General features: G+C 25.2%; 1 protein-coding gene across 1 annotated transcript; it reads left to right on the forward strand.

The window, feature by feature from the left end:
* The first annotated feature begins 3,938 nt into the window (after positions 1–3,938).
* On the forward strand, positions 3,939–15,341 carry LOC145843262 (protocadherin alpha-6-like). Its single transcript, XM_082950726.1, has 20 exons — positions 3,939–4,041; positions 4,557–4,807; positions 6,014–6,072; positions 6,308–6,429; positions 8,309–8,428; positions 8,753–8,886; positions 9,196–9,299; positions 9,520–9,684; positions 9,916–10,061; positions 10,383–10,520; positions 10,718–10,838; positions 11,307–11,493; positions 11,800–11,952; positions 12,337–12,507; positions 12,777–12,971; positions 13,342–13,635; positions 13,879–13,970; positions 14,211–14,380; positions 14,596–14,724; positions 14,923–15,341. The coding sequence occupies exons 1-20, from the start codon at positions 3,939–3,941 to the stop codon at positions 15,339–15,341; spliced, it is 3,273 nt and encodes a 1,090-aa protein (XP_082806852.1).
* The last annotated feature ends 7,015 nt before the right edge of the window (positions 15,342–22,356 follow it).

Raw genomic sequence — 22,356 nt, forward strand, 5'->3', positions numbered from 1 at the left:
ATACAAGGCGATTAATCGTAAATAAATAATTATATTAAGTTGAATATGGCTCGAATTGAGCTGTAAATGCCTTTTTATTCGTTTATTGATTTTTGTTGGTGTTTGTCAAAATAGTAGTGGTATAATTAACATTGCTGTAAATTTCTTTGTATATAAACATATAATTTCCGTAAAAAATTTCTTAAACCTTATTCACACTAATTAACATATGCAAGAAAAGTATTTTTAAAACAACTAAGTTAATAAGATATTGTTACATTACAACATGAATATAATTAACATATAGAAATAAATTATTAAGCACTTTTTTTTTTCAAAACCAAGACAACTATCTTTAACTAAAACCATTTTAATAAACTATCAAAAATATTTATACTTCGAAATTGAAAGTAGTTTACTTAAATATTTTCTATCTAAAAAAAATTAATTAAAGTACTGTGTTTGAATTTAGCAATTATTTTTTCATTTTTATTAAGAAAATATCGGTACTGCTTTGATATAGTCTAAAATTTCAATGGCTTATCTCAAAATTGGATTCAATACTTTATTTTGTTCATGAACTCTAATACATTTTAAGGTTTTTTTTGTAGCTTGTATTACAGTTGCATTTTAAAGTGTCAAAAAAAGTCGATAATTTGTTTTGAAAGAATTACCTATCAGTATAAATAGATTAGCTTAATATTTATGTTGTTGTATAATTACTGTCATAATATAATGGCTTGTGTTTAGTACATAAAATTGTTTAAAGAAATAGTTTATAACATGAACAAATTACAATCTTTTATGTTTTTTATAAATTATTTTTGCTGAAACATCTTTAAATAATATAATTTGTAGTTATTATCATTAAAATGTATATATGCTTTTATTTTGTTAAAAACAGTTTGGATTTTTACTTTATTTGGTCTTCTAATTTGTTTTTATCTATTTGCAAGACATTGAAACTAACAAGTTACTTATACTCTTTATAGAACTAAGTTTATCAAAATCAACAAAAAAGATAAAATATTTTTTTATTTATTTACTGTTTAGTTTTGAAAAAAGTGACCGATAAACTTCCAGTTGAAAAAACATTATTATCCTTGAGTTTGAAATTCTTCCAATTACTTTGTAAATCTTGGACGTGTCACTTTGACGTGTGTTTGTTGAACTTTAAAATTTAATTTTTTGGTGAAAGTTGTTTCTTTACATATTCATTTTTCTTAAAGTTCAAAGTTTTTTAAATTTAGTTTCAGCTTTTAATTACAACTTTAAACTTTATCAGCTTGTTTTAAGTTGTCTGTGTTGTTTTTCTTTTCAAATATGTAAAATTTTACCCTAAATTGTTAAAAGTTTTTAAAAATAAATATAAAAAACATGCTACAGAAAACCAGTTTCCTAAAATTGCATTTTTTTTTATTTTGCTCAAAACTTGACAACTTTTTTCTGTTCCACAAAAAATCCGCTTATTCTCTCATTTTTGTTTTTGCAATCAACCTTTTTACTTCTCTCTGAGTTAATTCTCTCGTTTTCGTTAAGATCGTATCTTCTTACTGCAGTAAGCCGGTTTCTTTCATGCAACCTGTTTGTTTTTTGTTACAACTTGCTCACTGTGAAGGTGTTATTTTATATTAACACAACAAAATTAGTTTTTGTTATACATTTTAGCTATTTTGATTGGTTAAACAATTTTTTTTAAACTGCCTTAGTTTGCAGTCAGTGGTTATTTTATTTTTAGTTTAAAAGTACATTGGAACAGTTTAATTTTTAGTGAACAGTTTAAATAGAATAAAGAGTGAAGCATAATTTTTAGTTTAAATTCTACCAAATAAAAAATTTTCTAAACTTTATAGTTATATTCTAAAAAAGAAAAATGCCCTTTTTCTATTTTCCTTGTAAGTTTTTTTGAGTTTTAACTTGTACATTTAGTTTCTTGGTTTTATATAATGAGTTTATATTTAAACTTACCTACTAAAGTTTGTATTTTAGATGAAGTTAAAACGAAAATTCTATGTTCGTTAACTTTAAGTATTTTGAGAAATTATTTCATATAATCTTACAAGATTTTTTTTAATAAATACTTTTAGCTCTGATCTAAAGTTTTATTAACCCATACCTACTGCTCAAAATTTTATATGTTTTGTTGAAGGCTTAAACAAATAAAAGTTATTGTATTTTACATGCTCGAAAACTAATTTTTTTGTAGAAAAATTTTATAGTATAAAAAAATTGTGAAAATTTATTTTTTAAATTGTCTACTCTAAATGCTTGTTTCAAACATAATAAAGCCAAGCAAATCAACTAAGTTCTCATCAACAAGAAGTTTTGAAATCAAATTAGTCGATTGTGAGTTTAAAAATTAATATTTATAGCTATATCCTAAACATAACAATTTTGTATACTAATCTACTTTTTTACTAGATATTTTAAAAAACAAATGTGTTTTTTTAACTAAAACATGTTTGTCATTCCAATTTATTTGTATGTATATTTTTTAGAATCATTTGTTAATTGCGCTTCAAAGTTGATTTTTTTATTATATGCTAAACATTTGAATATATGTTTATGTTTATTACATTTACATGTTATATGTTTATATTCAATAGATATATATGCTAAAGACTTTATATATTTATGGCTTTCAAAGCCTGTAAATTTTCTTATACTCTTAAATGTAAATGAATTTTATTTTTAATAGCCAAAAAATAACCATTAAAATTAAATATGACTCTCCTTCAACTTTTAAGTTAATAAGCAAATCTTAAAATCAGTTTACCATCTACCATACTTTAAAAACTAAAAATTGCTTTTAAATTAAACTTGCTTTTTTAAGAGAAAAATTACCTAATCATAAGTGTGCCTTTTAGACAGTTTCATTTGAGCCAATTATTGCCCATGTGCCAAATACGACACTGCAAAATTTTCACCTAATTTAGAAAGTGCAAAATATTTTTTTACAGTTTAAATCAAAACTCACCATATGTTTGATATGCAACTAAACTGTTTTCGCTTCTACCTTTAAAAATCTCATATCTAACAAACACATCAAAAAAATTGACATTTTGTCCGGCACGGGGGTCACCGACTACTCGTCAAACCGAGGCGGCGGCCACTCAGCAGGAGCGGAAGGAGGCAACCGAAGAAGTAATCTTGTTAATGCAAATTCGCACTTTCGAGCAGATTTTTCATCGTTTTTGTTGCCCAAAGCTAATTTGCATCGCGCGCGTTTTAAGCTGAACTTTCTCTTCAACTGTTTTGTGTTTTTGTGTTTTGTGTTATTGGCTTTTCGCAATAAAATTCGATTAAGTTAAACGTCCGGTTGATTCGCTTCAGTTTTACGCTTTTAAAAAGCTTTTCGTTTAAACTTATTTTATTAAGTTGTAGTGGTTAATTATTCTTTAAAATTAAACCCAAGTTTAAAAGTTTTAGTAAAAGTTTTTTTGTTATAAAATGTTTTTGTATATCAAACAGTTTTGTGACTCAAATATTTCTAGGCTTAGTAGATGTTTATTTCGGTGGTGGTTTTTGAAAGACTTAAATTTTTTCTTGTTCAATAAACTTGTAGTAATAGCCTTAAGCTCGTTCGATATTGATTTAAAACTTTGCAAAATAGGATTATGTGATAAAAGCTATGTTTACATTTCAAGTGGTGTTGTATAACTGATAAATTTTACGATAACAGCAAAACCAAACTTCTATCACTAAATCTGTTTGTATTTCAACTGGTAAATCTGATTGTGAAGTAGAAAAAATGCTTATAAATGTCTTACTGTATTCTTTCTGAGATAATTATTCATCTTTTAACATAGTTCATCTTATTATGACAAAAATAACGAACATAGTCATATAATCGCGTTTTAGCATTAATTTTTTACAGTTTACATTCTTTTAAATTTGAATTTCACTATATAACCTCAGTTCAATATCAAAATAACTTACAGAACCGAGAGATAAAAAAGATGAATTATTTGTTGCTTTCTATCCTGATGTTACTTGTAACAAATAAAACAAAAGCAAGGTTTACTACAAAAGAAATAGAAATAGACGAAGAAAGAACAATAAGTAAGCTTCAAAAACCATTAACTATAATGAATAATTTTATTAGCTTCCGATGCAAATACTTAACTTTTGAAATATAAAAGTTTATTATCTAAATTGGTTTAAGCGAATTTTATCTTTTTTACTGTTAATAAAATCTAAAACTCTAAAATTGTGCCGTTACTAAGTGTTCAAACAATGCACGATAAAACAGTCAACTTATACTGTTTTTTTAATAATTATAAAGATTTTGTTTATTTGTAAAGACTTACATTTAAAATAACTATTAAACAAAGTTTGAAACTTAGTGCTTAAACAGATTCCAAAGTATCTCTTTTACTAGTTTCTAATAAGCATATGCCTTTTAGCTGTTAATAAAGTTATAGTTTTCAAGCTAAGTTGTTGAATTTGGCAAAGTTTTCATATAGAGTTTGGTAAAACAGTAAATATTTTCTGCCAGGTTGTTTTTTAAATTAATGTAAGTTTTTTTTTCTGTAAAACTTTAGCTAATAGTTTATTGATTAAATGGTATAAAACAGACTCAAAAGTGTCAGACATATTCACAATCCTCAATGCTGACCCCCGAAAAACCACAAACAAGAAGTACAAGTTCAAAATACTGGACACCCACCTGAAGTGTGGGCAGTCTCGTGACAAGTTGCACGAGCAGTTGTTACGTCACAACGAGCAGTTGTTCGATGTTTCTCAAAACGGGGAAATCGCCCAAATGAGGAGGATCGACCGGGAGGAGAGTTGCGGAGGGAACGAAATTTGTTTCTTTGAACTGAAAGTTGGTTTACTTATATTAAATATTTAAAAACTATATTGTATTTACTTTTTCATCATAAATTTTAGTATTATTTTACAAATTTAACTATCCTTTTTGTTAAAAATTAAATTTGTTTCTTTGAACTGAAAGTTGGTTTAAGTATATTAAATATTTTAAAACTATATTATATTTATGTTTAATAAAATTCAAGTATTACATTACAAACTTAATTAACCTTATTGTGAAGAATGAAATTTGTTTCTTTGAATTAAACGTTGGTTGCGAGAACTGTAAAATATATAGATTTAAAAAATAATGATGTTTAGTTTTAGTAAAATAATACTTTAATACATAAAATTATTATAGCTTATAAAATTTTTCTATTACAATATACTTCTATAAATTAAAAGTTTAAAAAAAAAATAGATTGTTAAAATGATATTACCTTTGTTGCTAAGTTTTGTTTCTTTAAAAAAAATTAAATTAATTACTTATTAGAGAATGAAATATTATGGTTCATTTATTTTGTTGTTCAAAAGGAATGAAAATTACTGTATTGTAAATAAATGTAAAAAAAATTGTAATGAAAGCAATATTATCATTTTAATGTAAATATTTAAAATTTCTTAAAACTAGAACTTCAATTAAAGTTAAATTAAAGTTTCTATATTTTTTTAGAGATTGTTGTGTGCTATGTTATGATAAACGCGTTTAATGCTTAAACAAACACTGTAACTTGAACTCGTATAATAATTTCCAATATAATGCTATATAATTACACTTTCATGCATATATTAGCACGTAAAGTGGTTGTAATACAAACGAACTTGTCGTAAATTACTTATTACCACTTAAAAAGCAAACATCGTTAAAGAGTTACCGCCTTGATACAACTAATTACAGTTTTTTGTTTGTTTTTTTCATGACATTTAACTTTGATTGACAACTGAGTTCCTGTAGTGTTATAATTTTGTTTAAAGTTAAAAATTGATCGTTTTTATTTAACATGCAACTTTTTTTTAACTTTAGGTCCATAAAAAAAAACAGTTTTTTTTGGTTAATATTGTAATTCTTTTATATTTTACTTTTACAAACCTATTTTTATGTAAATTAACTGAATACACTAATAGTGAAACAGACACTGTTAAGCTTAACAAAATTTTTCTTTTTCTTTTTTCAAGTTTGTGTTTTTTTAATTTTAATAAAGTTTGTATTATTTTTGTCTAGATATTCATCAAACCGAAATTGGCGGACACCCAACTTTTCATTCTGAATATAAACATCAGGTGAGTGTTATTAATATAGTTCTTTTTAATTAGAATAAAAAACTACGTTTTTTCTGAAAAAAAATGTTCCAATATTGTGATGAACAGAATAGATCCCCAGTTAATTTACTAAGAAAAAAAAGTACAAGTTAAAGTGTACATGAAATGCTGTGAAAACGTCTTTATTTTATTGTTTAGTAATTTTATATTAATTGAAATGTTAATATATTTTTATATATATGAACATAAACATCAGAGACATCAATGACAACCGTCCAATATTCAAAGAGGACATTTTGGACGTTTACATGAGCGAAATGGCCAATGTTGGATATGTTATTAACATAAACCAGGCCAAAGCTGGAGATACAGACCTTGGTTGGTGAAAGTTTTATTTTTTATATTTTATTAATTAAAAATGGATAGGTTATCAACATATATAGGCAAAAGCTGAAGAAACTGGCATTGGTTAGTAAAAGTGTTAAGTTGTGTAACATTAATGTATATACATCGTTTTAAAAATCATCTTGAAATTTATTTGTGTGAGATAAAACTCTGTGAAAACTATTGGTCAATACAAAATCTACGATTTAGATCTACAGTATAGTTTTGGATAATGTGATTGAGAAGTTAAGGATTGTTATTTTTGTTTTATGTAGCCATTTGGGTAACTGTTTATAAAATTAATTTATTCTTTATGTGTTAACCGTTATAGTTTTATATTTTGTTATTGAATGTTTTAATTTAAGTAAGATATGATTTAGTTGTGTGTAGAAACACGACCAACTTTGATTGTAAACTAATTTTAATCAAAACAATTTTGTAGATAACCTGCACTAGTCATATAATAAATACTAAAATTAAAAAAAAAATCAAATTTAATAAGAAATATTTTTCTATAAAAAATGTATTTTTTATAATTTTATTTAATTTTTTGCTTTCACCTACAACTGTTTAAAACAAAAATTTTTTTAAACCTTTAAAAAAACTATGATTTTTAAATGTAGCTTTTTCTTAAAATCAGTTTGCTTTTAAATAGATTTTACTGACTCAACTTTTTTCACAAAAGTCAGCCAAAAGATTTAATCTTTAAATAGAGTTTTGTTTATGTAACTTTGTTTTTCTTACAAAAACAAAGACAAAAAGCAAACAGAAAGCTCAAAACCCTTAAAATAGCTTGTTTTTGTTATCAAAGCAATATTATGAAACCTTCAGTATGAAAACGTCAATCCAATTTGATTTCCCGTCAATTTAGACGTCGTTTAAGCTTAATTTCGCCTTCATTCTTCAATAACAACGGACACTGGATGCTTTATAAAGTTCCTATTTCCGGAAATTTTCTTATTTTTCACTCGTTTGAGCGCTTTTTGTTTCTAAAATTAAAAGTGACAAGTTCTGACCTTATGTAAGCTGTAACTGGAGAAAGTCAAGTCTCGCATTATTTCGCGTCAAGATAAAACTTTAATTTCATTTTTATTAAACCTGATCTACAAAAATTAAAATTGACACTAGTAATTGTAGTATTTTAGTTACAAACGCACTTATTGTGACGTATGACATGCTTTGTTTATTTTTAAGCTAGAAAATTGTATCTATATCAAAATGTATTAATAAAGCCTTAACATTTATCAAAAATTTATTTTGAACGGTGTAACAAAATTAACTTTTTCGTTTGTAGATCGAATACTTTATTATAAACGTATTACTAATTGGATTTAAAGTATCTTTAAACTAAAATCATCAAAATTGTGCTAGAATGAATATTGTCAAAATGAAAGTTTTTTTCAATTTATGTCTACATTAATATTTAAAAGTTTATAGCTAAAACTCTTATAATCTTGTTTAGATATGCCTGAATACTCTGATATATATTTTTGATATGAATCTGATGAACTGACACAGATATACTGATTGCAATCTTGTATATTACTCTTATGAGCACTTTTAACTTCCGTTTCGTAAATAGCTTAGCAGACTAAATGTAAACAGATTAATTTGATTTGAATCAAGAAAGTTTTATAAGCGTACTTGAAAAGTATAAGTAGTCAGTATAAGTTCATTTAACAATTATTTTAACTAGTTTGCTAGTTGATTTAGTGCTTTTAAAGTTTTAAAAATTATACACCTGAAAATTAACTATTTTAAACAGTTTAGTTAAGTTTATTTTAATAAACGATGTACATTTCAAAAAGACGGAATGTAACAAAAAATATTAATTTAAGAAAATATTATTTAGTTTTTATTTACAACAACACAGGTGAAAACGGCAAACTAACATACAAAATGGAACCAAACAGCTTTTTTGAACTAACTCAACCTCACGCTAGCTTTGATGAAAAAAATCAAAATATTTCGTTAAAGCTGCTTAAACCGCTTGGTGAGTTCATATTGTATTTACATAAAAATAAAGTAATAACATGTTTAAAACTAAAATATGTCTAATGAATAAGTTAAAGCAGCTTTAAGAATAGAAAGTTCAAAAAGTATTTACTGTAGGCAATTATTTTGATGATGAGTCAGTTTAACAGATCAGCAAAGTTTAATTATGAATTTATTAAAAAAATCTAGTTTGAAGTCAAAAGTAATGCTAATACTATTTTACTTAATTTTACAATACAAATTACTTGTATTAAACTAAAAACCGTTGAAAATATTTTTAGAAATTTAAGCATACTTTTAATAAAAACTCAATTAAAAACAGATTACAATTTGGAGCCGACGCATGAGTTAACATTACATGTACACGACAATGGAGTGGAAAAATTACATAATTCATTGAAAATCAGGGTCAAGTTAATAAATGAGAATAACCATACACCAAAGTTTGAACATGAAGTAAGTTTTGTTGCGTTTTAACTTTAAACAAACAAAACTGGTTAAATAATTTTTTAAATTACGTCATGTAACTGAATTTGAAAAATAAAAATTCTTAAAGTTTTTTTTAATTTCTAATATGTTTAATCTGAGGTTTACTTTCATTGTTTAAAGTGCTGTTACTCATACAAGCCAACTTTACTTGGCTAGAGGATTTTATATTACTAAGTATAAAATTTTTAAAGACGCATGTAAATATTACACATAGATTTTTAAAATATTCTATTTCCTTATTTCACATTATAAGTAAATAAAAAACTTACTAAACAGGTATACAACGTAACAATTGGTGAAAACTGGAAGCCAGAAAGACTGTTGATTCAGGTGAAAGCTACAGATGAAGACGAAATTAACAGAAAAGTTACCAGCGTAAGGTGAAAACTAGTGATAAGAAACTTAAAAAACTGTCAAAAAGTATTAGTACAAAGTATCTCATCATTTTTATAGCTATAAAAGTCTAGTTATCGCTTAATTATTGTGAAATAAGTTTTAATACAAAAAACAAAATTACATTCTGTTTTAAACAATAGTAAAATATTAAAAAAACAATCTCTGTGCAAATCAATAACGTGTTAAAAATACTTTTTATATCAGATACTCACTAACGGGCACACTTGTTAACACTGATGACGTCAGCAAAACGTCATCACCGGGATTTCTCACCACTAGAGGGCTCGATGACGTGTTACCGCTGAAAATACGTCAGAGTGACGGTTGGGTGGTGCTGAACAGAAAAGTTGATTACAAAAATGATAACGGGTCAGTACATCGACATAAAAATTTTGTACATGTTTTATAAAAAATAATTTGACGCATAAGCTGATAAGTAGTTTTTATAGTTTTGCCGCTTTATCGTAAGGCTTAAAACAGGAGTTATTTTTATACTTACTAACAAAGTGGTTTCGCTTAAATAAAGTGTTTAAATTTACACAAGTAGTTTTTTTCGTTGAAAAAATGTTTTTTTTTCATAAGTTGATATTATGTTTTCAGAATGAAGTTGTTAGTAGTTGCTGACGACAACGACATAAACAATCCGAGAAAAGGAACAGCAATAATAAAGATAATTGTAAAAGATGACAATAACCACGATCCCAATATTAACATAAATTGTCTTAAATCGTGTGTCAATAACACAAGTTTGTAATTTTTATTTTATTTAATATAAACTTTTGTACACAGTATAAGTATAAACTAACTTACTACCTCAATAGTGCATGTTTATTTTAGCAAATACGTGTTTTTGATAAATTTTAAATTTATCAAGATTTTAATTAGATACTATTTTTGACTATAGTGTAGTAGCTCGACAAGTATAGAAGTCTAATATTCAAATAATATATATAATTTTAAAAACAGTCAAAAGTAATTTTCTATTAGACATACCCAAACCTACAAAATAAAACATTATTACATTTATTGTATTTAAAGTTTAATTATTTATCATATTTTGTTTACAGTATACATTGAAGAGAACTCTGATAAAGGCAAAGCGGTAGCTCATATAAGCGCGATTGATCTTGATGACAATTTAAATGGAAAAATTAAACTAAGAGTTGGTGGTTTACTTCATCCAGGAGATAAATCTACTTTTATTGGTTTGTTTGAGTTTTGTATTTTTATAAATACATATTTATGTTAGACGCATTTTAAGTATCTGTAACACCTTGAATTGTAAAAAAGTTAAAGTTTTTCGAAAGTATATCTTGAATAAAGGTTTTTGACGGTGTTTGTATTCATTTTGTTAATAGTATGTTAAATTTTAATAATATACATTAACTGGTAACTGTTACAGATTCGAACATGATGGTAATAACTGAAGACGGATTGTTAAAAACAGCGCAAGTTTTTGATCACGAAGAAGAGAATAAAATTGATTTGTTAATACAAGCTTGTGATCACGGAAGCCCTCCTAGGTTAGTGATAGTTAATTTTAATTTTAATGAAGCCCATGATATAACACACCTATTGTAAAAAAGTATCAAACTTGTTTTTTTAACGTTTAGTTTTGAAATTGTGCAGTTTTACTGCTTATGACGTATTAATTCAAAGTTAATTCTAACAACCTTTATTATCATAGACTCATTTCGTAAGTTTAAATGCTGAAAATTTAAACGAAAATCAAAATTGTATTGTTATTTAGAAATGCTTGAGTTTATAAAAGTTATGGTACAAAGATATAAAAATTAGTATTTTTTGAACGTTATTGTTTTTAAAAACAGTTTTTATTGGTTTATGACGCTTATTTGCTTGGAGACATTGCAGCGTTTATTAAAAAAACTATAGTTTCTCATTGGTTGTAATATTGAAAACGAACTTAAAACAAAAACCAAAATTGTAAATGTTAAGTAGAAAGACTAAAATAAAATTACTTGTTTCCTTAGGTGCACATTGGAAGAGCTAAAACTAGTTGTTCTAGATGTGAATGACAATGCACCTTATTTTACCGAATGCTCAAACTTTAACTTGTCCGAATCAACTAAAACTGGTCAAATCGTGTTGAAAGTTTATGCAAAAGATAACGATTTCAAACAAACTGAAATAACTTATTCATACTTAAAAGATCAAAAAGTTTGTAACGTAACTTTTTACAAAAGTTTTATACTAAACTTAAAAGTAAAAAAAAAGACAAAGTAAAAAATTTACTTTTAATTACCTTAAACGCTCAAGTTCAAGTTTTCCGATGTAAACGTAATTAGATACACACGTACTTAGTTGGTCGTGTAACTAATTGACCTCGTAATTTCGTGAACTTGAAGCCACTTGAAAAAAAGGCTTTAATTTTAAAATTACTTTAAAAATAAATTTGCGTTTAATTAATGTTGATTTAGTAAAGTTAATTATTTTTTTAAGTTAAAGCATTAACCACTTTATTAGGTAGTTAAATCAACAAACGGACTTATATCTTACTCAATCCAACAAATAGAACCAGATATTAGCAGATTTGTGAAATACTTGGAAATTAATGAAACAAATGGAGAAATAAAACTCATCAACAAGTTTGATTACGAAGCTGAAAAGATTTTCAAAGTAAAATCTATCATTTTGACTTCCTAATATGTAGTACATATACTTTTTAGAAACAACTGAGCAAAATATAAATAAAACTTTAATTTTATAACACATACAGTTGGATTACCTAATTTAAATAGTTTTTTGTAAGTTTATCATAAGTTATAAAGACATTATAAAAATTTGTATCAAAAGCTTGTATAGTTTAATATCAAATTCTAAAAATTTTAGCAAGCTGTTTAAAAACAGTAGTGCTTTGTGCAACAGTTGCAAAGTTATTGTCGAGTAAAGTGTCTTATTTTTTTAATATTTTTAATCTTATCTTAACATTTAAGGTTCTACTCTGAAAAATATTTCTACAGCTTGTGTAGCAACAACATTAAAATTAATTTTTTTATTTAGTTTCGAGTGACAGCAAGCGATGGGGGAATGAAAAAAGCTAGATGTGACGTCATAATTAACATAAAAGACGAAAATGACAATCCCCCGCAATTTGTTACTCCTCCGGCAAACTATTCAAACATCTACATGTCAACCAGTTTGCCCAAAAACACCGTGTTCTTCACTTTTCAGGTATTTTTCTTTACAGCTTTAATTAAAAAACGAAAAAAAAAATTTTTTGAACTTTAGTGTAAAGTGAAGACTACAATAAAAAATCACAACCAGAAAATTTTAGAACATCTAGATGTGTATAATGTTTACTAGTACTTCTGTCTGAATTATGTATACTCAGACTTTTGTTTCAAAACGTTATACTTAGTTTGTTAGTTCTACAACACTTATTGTTATATATATTCATACTGATTAGTGATATTTATCTGATAGTATATAAATTTAAACAGACTTACGATAGAGATGATAACTCAAGAGTGCGGTACAGTTTCAAAGTTAATCAGAAAGATTCTGAAATATACGTCCCTTATGAGTTCGACGACAGGTTTGAGTTGAATAAACTGAGTGGAGAGTTTAAGTTGAATGAAAAACATCACTTGCCCAGTGGGAGGTCTTTGAGTGGAAAGTATGAAATCGAAGTTGAGGTATATTTTTTTGATTTTTGTTTATTTATTTGGTAGATCTAATTTAATACATTTTATTAACTTATAAAAACTTTTAAAAATATTTTTAAATAGTTTTGTTACGTAACATACTTATAAAGCATAAGTAAAACAACAGACTCAACTTAAAAATATGAAGTTTAAAGATTAGATAAACCCGCTTAAGTTTATAAGTTGTTTTTAATGTTTCGGATAAAACATTTCGTATAGTTGTAGCTTATAAAAAATATATTATTTTGTTTCTAAACTATTATGAGATACTAAAGCAAAAGTTGCTAAAAGTGTTTAAATTAAATGTTTAATGAAATCTTTTGTATTTCATCATAAAATTATTAACCTTATCTTATTACAGGCTTGGGACGGACTTTTTAGCAGCAAAATAGTCGTCTACGTTCACATAACAACATCTTCACTACCGATGAAACTTGGCAAGTGGCTCCCGCCTCAAGAAGAAACCACTAAAGTTCAAACTGAATCAGAAAGCTCATTCAGTATGATGATACTGATTTCAGTGTGCATAAGTTGCATTATTATAGCTGCATCAGTTGCCGTTTGCTTGATCTGCTACGGACCTGTTATAAGGAGAAGGAAAGACGATAAGAGCGAGCAGAATGAAACTGAAATCGTCGCGCTCACTTCTGTTACAGTTAGTTTGTTCTTAAAGTGTACTTGTTTGTAAAAACTATAAGAAAATATTAGTTCAGTGTGAAATTTTTAATTTTGTTTGTAAGTTTAAGCCGATACAGTTAAGTTGCATAATTACTAAGGTTTTTAAACAGCAATTTAATTTCTATTTGTTTACTAGATCAAAAAGTTTATTGAAAATTTTACAATTTTCATAGTCTTATGTTTCTTATAGAAGTTGTTAAAATATATTTTCTCTCAACAGCCATTATCAGATAATACTTCCAAGCAATTAGAAAGCGATACAGACAAACTGACTGAAATTTCATCTTCCATAAATAACCAGTATGACTACATGTAAGTATTTTTATTATATTGTTGTGTACTTGTTTTATTGGTAACACATATCTTAACCTTATAAAAAGATGTATCTTTATTTAACTAATAGAAAAAAACTACTTTTAAACTTATTTTTTTTACATTGCAATTAACTGAACTATTTAAAAATTATAACGGTTATGAAAAGTATAGTATATATGTATGTTAGTTTGCTTGTAGTATTCTTTAAACTTAGCTTTAACTATTACATTTTTATAGAAAACCACTGTTGAGTTACCCAAGATGCCAGAGTTCATTGGGAGCGGTGTATAATGTACCAAGGCACCAGTTAACCAGTTGTACCATTCCTAGAAACCAACTACCCAGCTGTAATGGTCCACGAAACCATTTGTCTACTTGCACAACCCCTGCTGTATTCAACCATAATGGTAAGTTTAATAGGACTTGTTTAAACTTTAACAGCTTTTTTAGTAATCTATTTTTATTTTATACTGTTAGTGACTTTTTCGTAATTGCAATAAAAATAAAAATTTGTATTTTAAGAAAATTTTTGTTCATTTTCATTATTCTTCTACATATTTCGTACAAGGAGCTTTATTTTAAGTACAGTCTTTATAACTCTTAAACCATTATATACTAATAGACACAATAAGCGAGGCTTCAACAGACTTAGCACCAAATTCGCTACCTGCTTACAATTCGAAGTGCAACAAAAATTGTTTGAAGTTCGGTCACAGCGATGCTTGTTGGATGCCTCCACAACAAAATAATGGTTAGTTTACTTATTTTTTTAAAATAAAAGTTATTATAATGTTTTCTATTATTCTATAAGTTTAAGTGTCAGTATCTAGACATAATTTTAATGTTATTTTTCTAACTATAAAAATTTTTAAACTTGAATTCAAGAATATTCTTATAAAACTTTAAAAACTTTATTAGATGTTACTGCTACATTACTATTTCTATACAGATGCTGGTATTCGTTACATGCAGACCTGTCATCATCACAAACAGCAATCAGAAATTTCATCAAACTCATCTGCTACGAGCTCCAAACAAAACAGCAAACCTTACACTACGCTTCTCCGTGGCAACAATCACTTTGTTACCAACTGTGTTCACCCTAGCAACAGCGAACCCCTTCGTGTCGTTGGTAATCACCTTTATCAAAACCAGGGAATTCCCTTAAACGAGACGATTCAGGAGGACCCTGAGGACAGGAAGGATTCAGGCTGCGGTTCGGAGCTCGACGACGACACTGTCGTGACGTCATCACAGCATGGAAGTGTGACGTCACGATTGAGAGAAGACAGAAAGAAAGTTCTGCCCACCTACGAAATGATGACGGTGCAAAGAAGGATTGAATTCGAAGACTGTTGCGCTTTATGACGTAATAGAGTTTATTAGCGTTAAAAATTAAAAAATTCTAAATATGTTGTAAAAAAGATCAAAGACTGTTGTGCTGAACAATGTTATAAAAATTTTAGTTATGACATCATAAAGGTAAGAACGAAATGAAGTAATAAAAAATCAACTATTACAGTTAAACAGCAAAAGCTGTAGATGTTTGTAGGTTTTTGAAATTAACTAGGCGATTGTTGTTATTAATAAAGTTTTATTTATTTCATGTTTATATATATTTTTAATATTTTAGTGTTATTTGTGTACTTCTAAATTAAAGGAAACTTCAGCAATTTTTTAAAATGTTTTGTAAGTTTAAAATTAAATAAATTTTAATTTAAGCCTCGTTTCATTACTTTTGTATAGTGCTAAAAAGATTTTTTTTAAATTGCTTTATAAAACGTTTTATCGTACTATTGAACTTAATATGTCAAGCTTCTATTTAATTTTTAAGTTATAACTCCTAAAACTAAACTTTCACATTTCGGTTGTAGTTTAGGTAATAATTAATAATATAGTTATCAAATATACTTATAAACTATATATTTCAATTAGCTTATCATTAAATTGCTGTTTTGGCTTGTTTGGATAACAAATACTTTAAACTTAATTATTTTTAAAGTTGTGTTATAAGAAAAAAACATTTCGTCTTATGTTTGATAACTTGTTCACTGCCGTTTATCGTAATAAATCAAATACGTTAAGTGTAATAAGCTTTTATTTTTAAACAATTCAAGGTCAACTTTATACCGTTAAAGAATAACTTTAAAGAATAAATTAATAAGGATTAAACATTTTCAAGTTAACTTGTAGCTTGTGTAACATTTGTTTTAATAATTATTTTTATCTATTCTTTTTCAACAACTATAAGTATTTTCACAAGAAAACATAACGATTTATTGAACTAGAAAATTTAGTTAGCTTTTGATAACAATTGCAATAAACTATGAAATAGATATTTCATGTATACTTACTAACCTTGTTGCATAAACTGGTCGTATTTATAGACGTTAATTCTAACTTAGTATGGAAAGCGCACTTAGTACTAATGTAATTATAAAATTATACTAGGCGAAGAATAAAGCTAAACGGTTTCAGTAATAACTACTCATTAATATTTAAAAAAGGGAAAAAAAAGATCAAAGAATATTGCAATTAATCATACTAGTAGAGGATATTACTCATACCTTCACGTTTATTGAATAAAAGATAAATAAAAACGTTTTAAAACAAAAATTAATTTATGCATATGCAAGGACTTCAAAGTAAATTTTACGAATTAATTGATTAAATGTCGGTAATTAAAAAAGATTTACAGGAAGAATTAAACACTTATTTTGTTTAGCTTGTTCCGAAGGAAAATGCTTTAATGTTGGTTTTAAACATTTTTTGTCAATTTTTATATGCATAATTTTTACTTTTCAGACAAAGGAAATTTAAGTATACTTAATTAAATAGTTAGTAGTATGTATGTAAATAGTTAAAGATAATATTTTAAAATCATAGCTTTCTTGTGGGGAAGAACTTTTCTTTAATTAACATTTACCAAAAATCAAAGTGTTTTATTACTTTTTCTAAATTTTGTAATACAACGTACTAATCTTAAAAAATTATTCGTATGTTAAAAATTTAATTCAGTTTTCAAAAAATGCTATTAATACATAAATAAAGCGAATTATTCATTGAGTTAACTCTTATTAAAAAAAAACTAATTTTAGACTATTTTTTTTTTAGTTTTTAATAAACTAATTCTTTTTAGACATGATTTAATAGATTTTTGTGTATTTATTTCTAAAAGTTTCTAGTGACATGTCTTATGTTAGTGTTAATTCTTACTATAATAAAGTTATAATTAAACAAAAATACTGAACTTTTGTTAACTTTCAAATAAACTGTGTAACTTATAGCCATAATAAGGTACCTTCTTTCAACATAGTTTTGGAGAAATCGAACGTTAATATAGTTGGCAAGAGCTTTCGTTTTACGAAATCGATATTTAGAATAGAAGTTTTAACCTTTATAATGCTTTGTAATTAAAACTTTGAAAAGAAACAGTATACATCATTTTAAAGTAAGAAAAATTTATGTAACTAACTACACAACGTTACCTCAATTATAAAAAGTTTATTTGATCAAGTCGTTTTAGATTATTTACTGTTTTGAATCCGATCGTATTTTAATTTTTTATGTTATAAGTTTATTTAGTTGAGCTTTAAATAAATGTAAAATGTAACTTAGATACAATCATGTATAACGGTTAACGCAAAACAAATTGTTAAACAAAATCAAAAAAGCTTTTATAAAGTATTCAAATTTACAAAATTGAATTAAGCTATTTTCTAAGGTAGTTTCGGATGCAAACTTATGTAAAAGGTGATTAGTTTTGAACATAAATTTATCAAATATCTGTATATGATATAAATTTGTTTCATAAGAGAGTACAAATGTAGTGTTTACTGTACAAAATTAGAGTAATAACAAGTTGTCAGAAGTTATTTTAATGTTTTTTTTTTAACTTTCTACTGTTCAGTTAGTTAGTTGAAATTTAAACTTAAGTATGTATCAGATTATAATTAGCATTGGTTGTAAAAATCATTTTAGCTGCAATTAATGCTATGTATATTCATTAGTTTAGTTGTTTACTAACAATCATAATTTTAGTATTGTAATTTAATTGAGATAAACATCAAACTTGAATTTAAAATTAATTTTACATTTGAAACTCTAAAAACATGTTTAAAATGTTTCAGGCGTAAAAGTTTTATTTTGGTCGTAGAACTAATAGGATTCCGAGATTTCTTTTGAAATTGACATATGTGATGGTATAAATAAAATTCTGGGCACAAAAAAAAATTTCAACTTTCAGATTAAGAAGTATAAAAGTCATCTAATCTTATTTGTTGTGATAAATTAAAACTGAAGTTTGAACTTGTTTTTTTTTTTAGAAAGATATATTTGTTTGATATTAAAGTTTGCAAGCAAATGAACATTTAGTGGATTTAAAAAATCAATTAAACAAAAGATTAAAATTAATTTGAAATTTTAGTTGAACATATAGTAAAAGTAAAAGTTTTAAATATTTACTTTGTTTTACTACTAACACAATAACATACTTTAATAAAACTAAAAAAAAAATATTTTGATTGTTTCTTAGTAATTTAAAACATATTTAAATACATAGGTTTTAAAACAGTAAATAAACTGAAAACGATTTAGATATATATTTTTATTTTAATTAAGCTTACGTTATGTAATTAGTTACATAAGTTTACTTTACTCATTTAACTATTTATATTGTTTCTTTTAGAACTTTAAATACAGTGAATATAAAGGTAAAAAACTTCTATTCCAACTATCGATTTTGTAAACAAAAGTTCTTTCAAAATAAATTAACGTTCAGTTTTTCCAAAAACTGGTTATTGAAAGTACATTATTATATCTATAAATTAAACAGTTTATTGAAAAATTAAACAAAGTTCAATTAATTTGGTAATAACAATTAAGTAAACTTATAAACCTCTTACCTGCATTTTTATATGTTTTCTTTAAACTGCGCAAACTGACTTGAACATGCTGTTTTAAAATCAGTAAACACATTTTAAAGATATTTCAAACTTTCATTAAAATACCTAAAAATTTTATGAAAGTTTAAATGATTAAAAATATAGTCGAAAACTTTGTCAACTGTTCTAAACGAGAAGCATTAAAATGTTTAGTGATAAAAATAGTATAATAATTTGTATAAAAATGCAGAGATAAAATGCTTGTTTAAGTTATAATACAATAGTCTCTTTTAAATGAATGAAATATAATTTCGAAAATTTTATACTTAATTTAATACTAAAAATAATAAAGTGCTATTTTTTTACAGCTATAAAATGTATTAGTTTATAACATTTTACACCAAGTTTTTCATTACAATCGATTTCCTTTAAAGAAGTTTTTTATTAAAGTTATCATTAAAAGTGCTTTTTTTAGAAAGTACTCTAATCAAATTTGTTACAACTTATAATGGCACAAAACTAAATCTATTTTTTATTGGCTTAAATAAGCTAAAAAGATGATAAAAAAAAGCAAATTTCTAGTATTTCCAACTAGTTTGTAATTTTTGATGTTGTTCTATGTTATAATCGATAAAAAATATATATTTAAATTTTACAAGGCAGAAAAAATAAGTTTAAATTGATTGAAATTGTTTGTTTTTAGACATAAACTAAGCGCTTAAAATGTTTAGTCCAAGGACCTGGTGTACGAAAAAACTTTTGGGTTATCGAGTCATACACCATGAATACAATTTAATGTCTTGTCATAATTAATTTAAAAAATGTATGTATTTTCAAACATGACAAACAATTTACGATATATATTCATTTGACACAAAAAAAGTTCAAAAATGTTTAATAATTTACTTAGTTTCTTTAGATAAAAATAATTCTAAGCAACTAAACATGAATAAACAGTCGAGAAAAATTTTAAATCTTGTAAAACTTGCATCAAGCTTTTTTTACAAAAAATGTATATAATTTAAATAGTACAAATTTTAGTTGACCGTTTATGAAGTTTTGTTTTATGTTTCTAAATTTAGTTAAAACTACAATTTCGAGTAAATCAAATTAAGACAAAAATTAATCAAAATTGAATACTTTTCTTATTATCAAAAAAGCTTTTATATGCCGAAACATATGTTAGTATCGGAAACTTCTTGACAAAAAGTCAAAGGTCACTCAACTTTGGCAATTTAAGTTTACATGCAAGACATAATTGTTCGTTTCTCATTTGAATTTAACCCTAACACTTACAATTTTTCTAAATATTAATAAAAATGTCAACTACCTTAAGCAAGATGAAAAATTTCGTTGTACGTTTTAAAACGTATTACTGAGCTTTATCTAAAACTACATCTTTTAAATTTTAAGTATACTTGTAAGCTCAGCATTATCTTGACAAAATAACACAATAAAACAATTGTAACCTATAACCAAATGATTTTTTTTTAGAAACTAAAAATTTTAGTTTGGTTTGGAGTAAACAAAATAACTATCAGAAAAGAAACTAAATTTCTAAACACACAAATGTGCATAAGACTGTTAAATTTATAGTTCTAAGCTTTTATTATTAAACAAGACTACGATTTATTACAATAATTATTAAACTGTATCAAAAGTAGATAATTTGTTTTAATATTTGTATGCATTAAATTATATTTAGAAAAATTAAGATGTTTATTTAATGTCATTGTACATAAACTTTATACAGATATTTTATTGTTTTTTATATTACGCTTTTTATAACAAAATTAATTACAGTGTTAAACTCATTGTAAACTGTAATAAGTTTAAAAAAATGAATGACAAAATTTATCAAAGGCTTTATTATAAAAACGACATATAACTTAAAAATAAACTAGAATTTTCGCGATAAAAAAAATAAATCTTATTAAAAAGACATAAAATTAGTGAAAAACTTTCAAATAGTTAGGTTTAGTTTGAAAAACTAAAATGGACATCCGATTTTATTACAAATATAAATTTACTAGTTTTTTTTTGTTACATAATCCTTTGGTAAAACAAATAAAAAAGTTAGTAACTATATAGTATTGTTCTTTTTATAATACTGTTAATAGAAAAAATGCTTAAAATTTTAATTCTTTTTAATTCGACACAAAATATTGGAATCACTTTGTACAGAAGAAAAAAAAAACCTTTATTTTTTCAGTGAAGAAACTATCATAAAATACTTAAACAGCCTAGATTGAAGTACATAAACTGTTGTATAATAAAATGTAGGAAACTTGTTTATAAAATCTATCTCATTAAAAAAGTTGCTTACTAAAATCCTATTTTTAGTAACTATTAACACAAAGCATTCCAAAGGTGGAAATTTCCATTCCAGTTATTGATTCCTATAAAAGTTTGCAAATAAATCGAACTTTTTTCTTTATGTTGGCAAGCACTTCACTACTTGATTTGGTTTTTTTATTTTCGGAGTTTATACAACATAGGTTATATAAGTTTAACTTGGTAAAAACTGTTGTAAATTTACGGTAATTAAGTGTTTTACTTTGTCTCGCTTTGTTTAAATCCTGTTCGTTAGCTTTTAATAAACTGAGTTCACTTGAAATATAAAACTTTTTAAAACCTGATATTTAAAATTAAGAATTAAAAGGATAACACAAGAAAAAAAAACTTCATTTAAAACTAAAAGTGAATTCATTCATAGACTTTTTAAATTACAGACTAGGTTAGTAACATTTTATTTTTTCAATCTCTAATATATTTAGATTAAACTAACTTGAAAATTATATATATATATATTATCAAACTATACGTTTCAATAATATATAAGTAGTTTTTATAAAGGCATTATAAGTTAAAAAAATTTACAAAAAAAAAAAGATTATCTTCGTCAGTACTTATCAGCTTATTAAAATTACTTGAGTGTCATATTTCAATAAATACATGGTAATATTTATGTTTAATGAGTTTTTTTAGTTTAACTAATTAGCTCACGGTAGATATTTTCATTTTAGATTTATAACAGAAACGTACATAATCGTATAATATAACTATTTAGTGTTTAGCTAAATTAAGGTTGATTTTATGTGTAAGATTAAATTATATTAATTTAGACATATGAAACTATACAGTTTCGATGAACAATTATGCATTAGTTTAAAAATGTTTAATTCTTTTACTTTGATATTTCTAAAAGTCAATAACTAACTAAAAAACAATTAATATAAATAATATCGTTTAAAATTCTTTGATGTGAAGAAACATATGTTATAATGAACAATTCTTGAAATTAAGGTCAAAGTTCAATGAATTCGATCATTCATTTGTCGAAAGAAATTCACGAACAACTGATTTGAAAACATTTATCGGGATAACTTTACGTTTTATTGTAATCTCGATATATCCTCATAAATTTGGTAATCTGAAAAACGTTCAAACTTCGTACATCACCAATTAAAATATCAAAAACGCGTAACAAAATACGAAAC

Source organism: Thalia democratica, chromosome 8, assembly GCF_965202585.1.
Source record: "Thalia democratica chromosome 8, ktThaDemo2.hap1.1, whole genome shotgun sequence".
NCBI lineage: Eukaryota > Metazoa > Chordata > Thaliacea > Salpida > Salpidae > Thalia > Thalia democratica.

Coding starts and splice junctions, on each gene's coding strand:
- LOC145843262 (XM_082950726.1), top strand. CDS start 3,939: ATGAATTATTTGTTGCTTTCTATCCTGATGTTACTTGTAACAAATAAA. Junction 11,494..11,799: donor CATACTTAAAAGATCAAAAA/GTTTGTAACGTA, acceptor CCACTTTATTAG/GTAGTTAAATCAACAAACGG. Junction 14,381..14,595: donor TGCTGTATTCAACCATAATG/GTAAGTTTAATA, acceptor ATATACTAATAG/ACACAATAAGCGAGGCTTCA.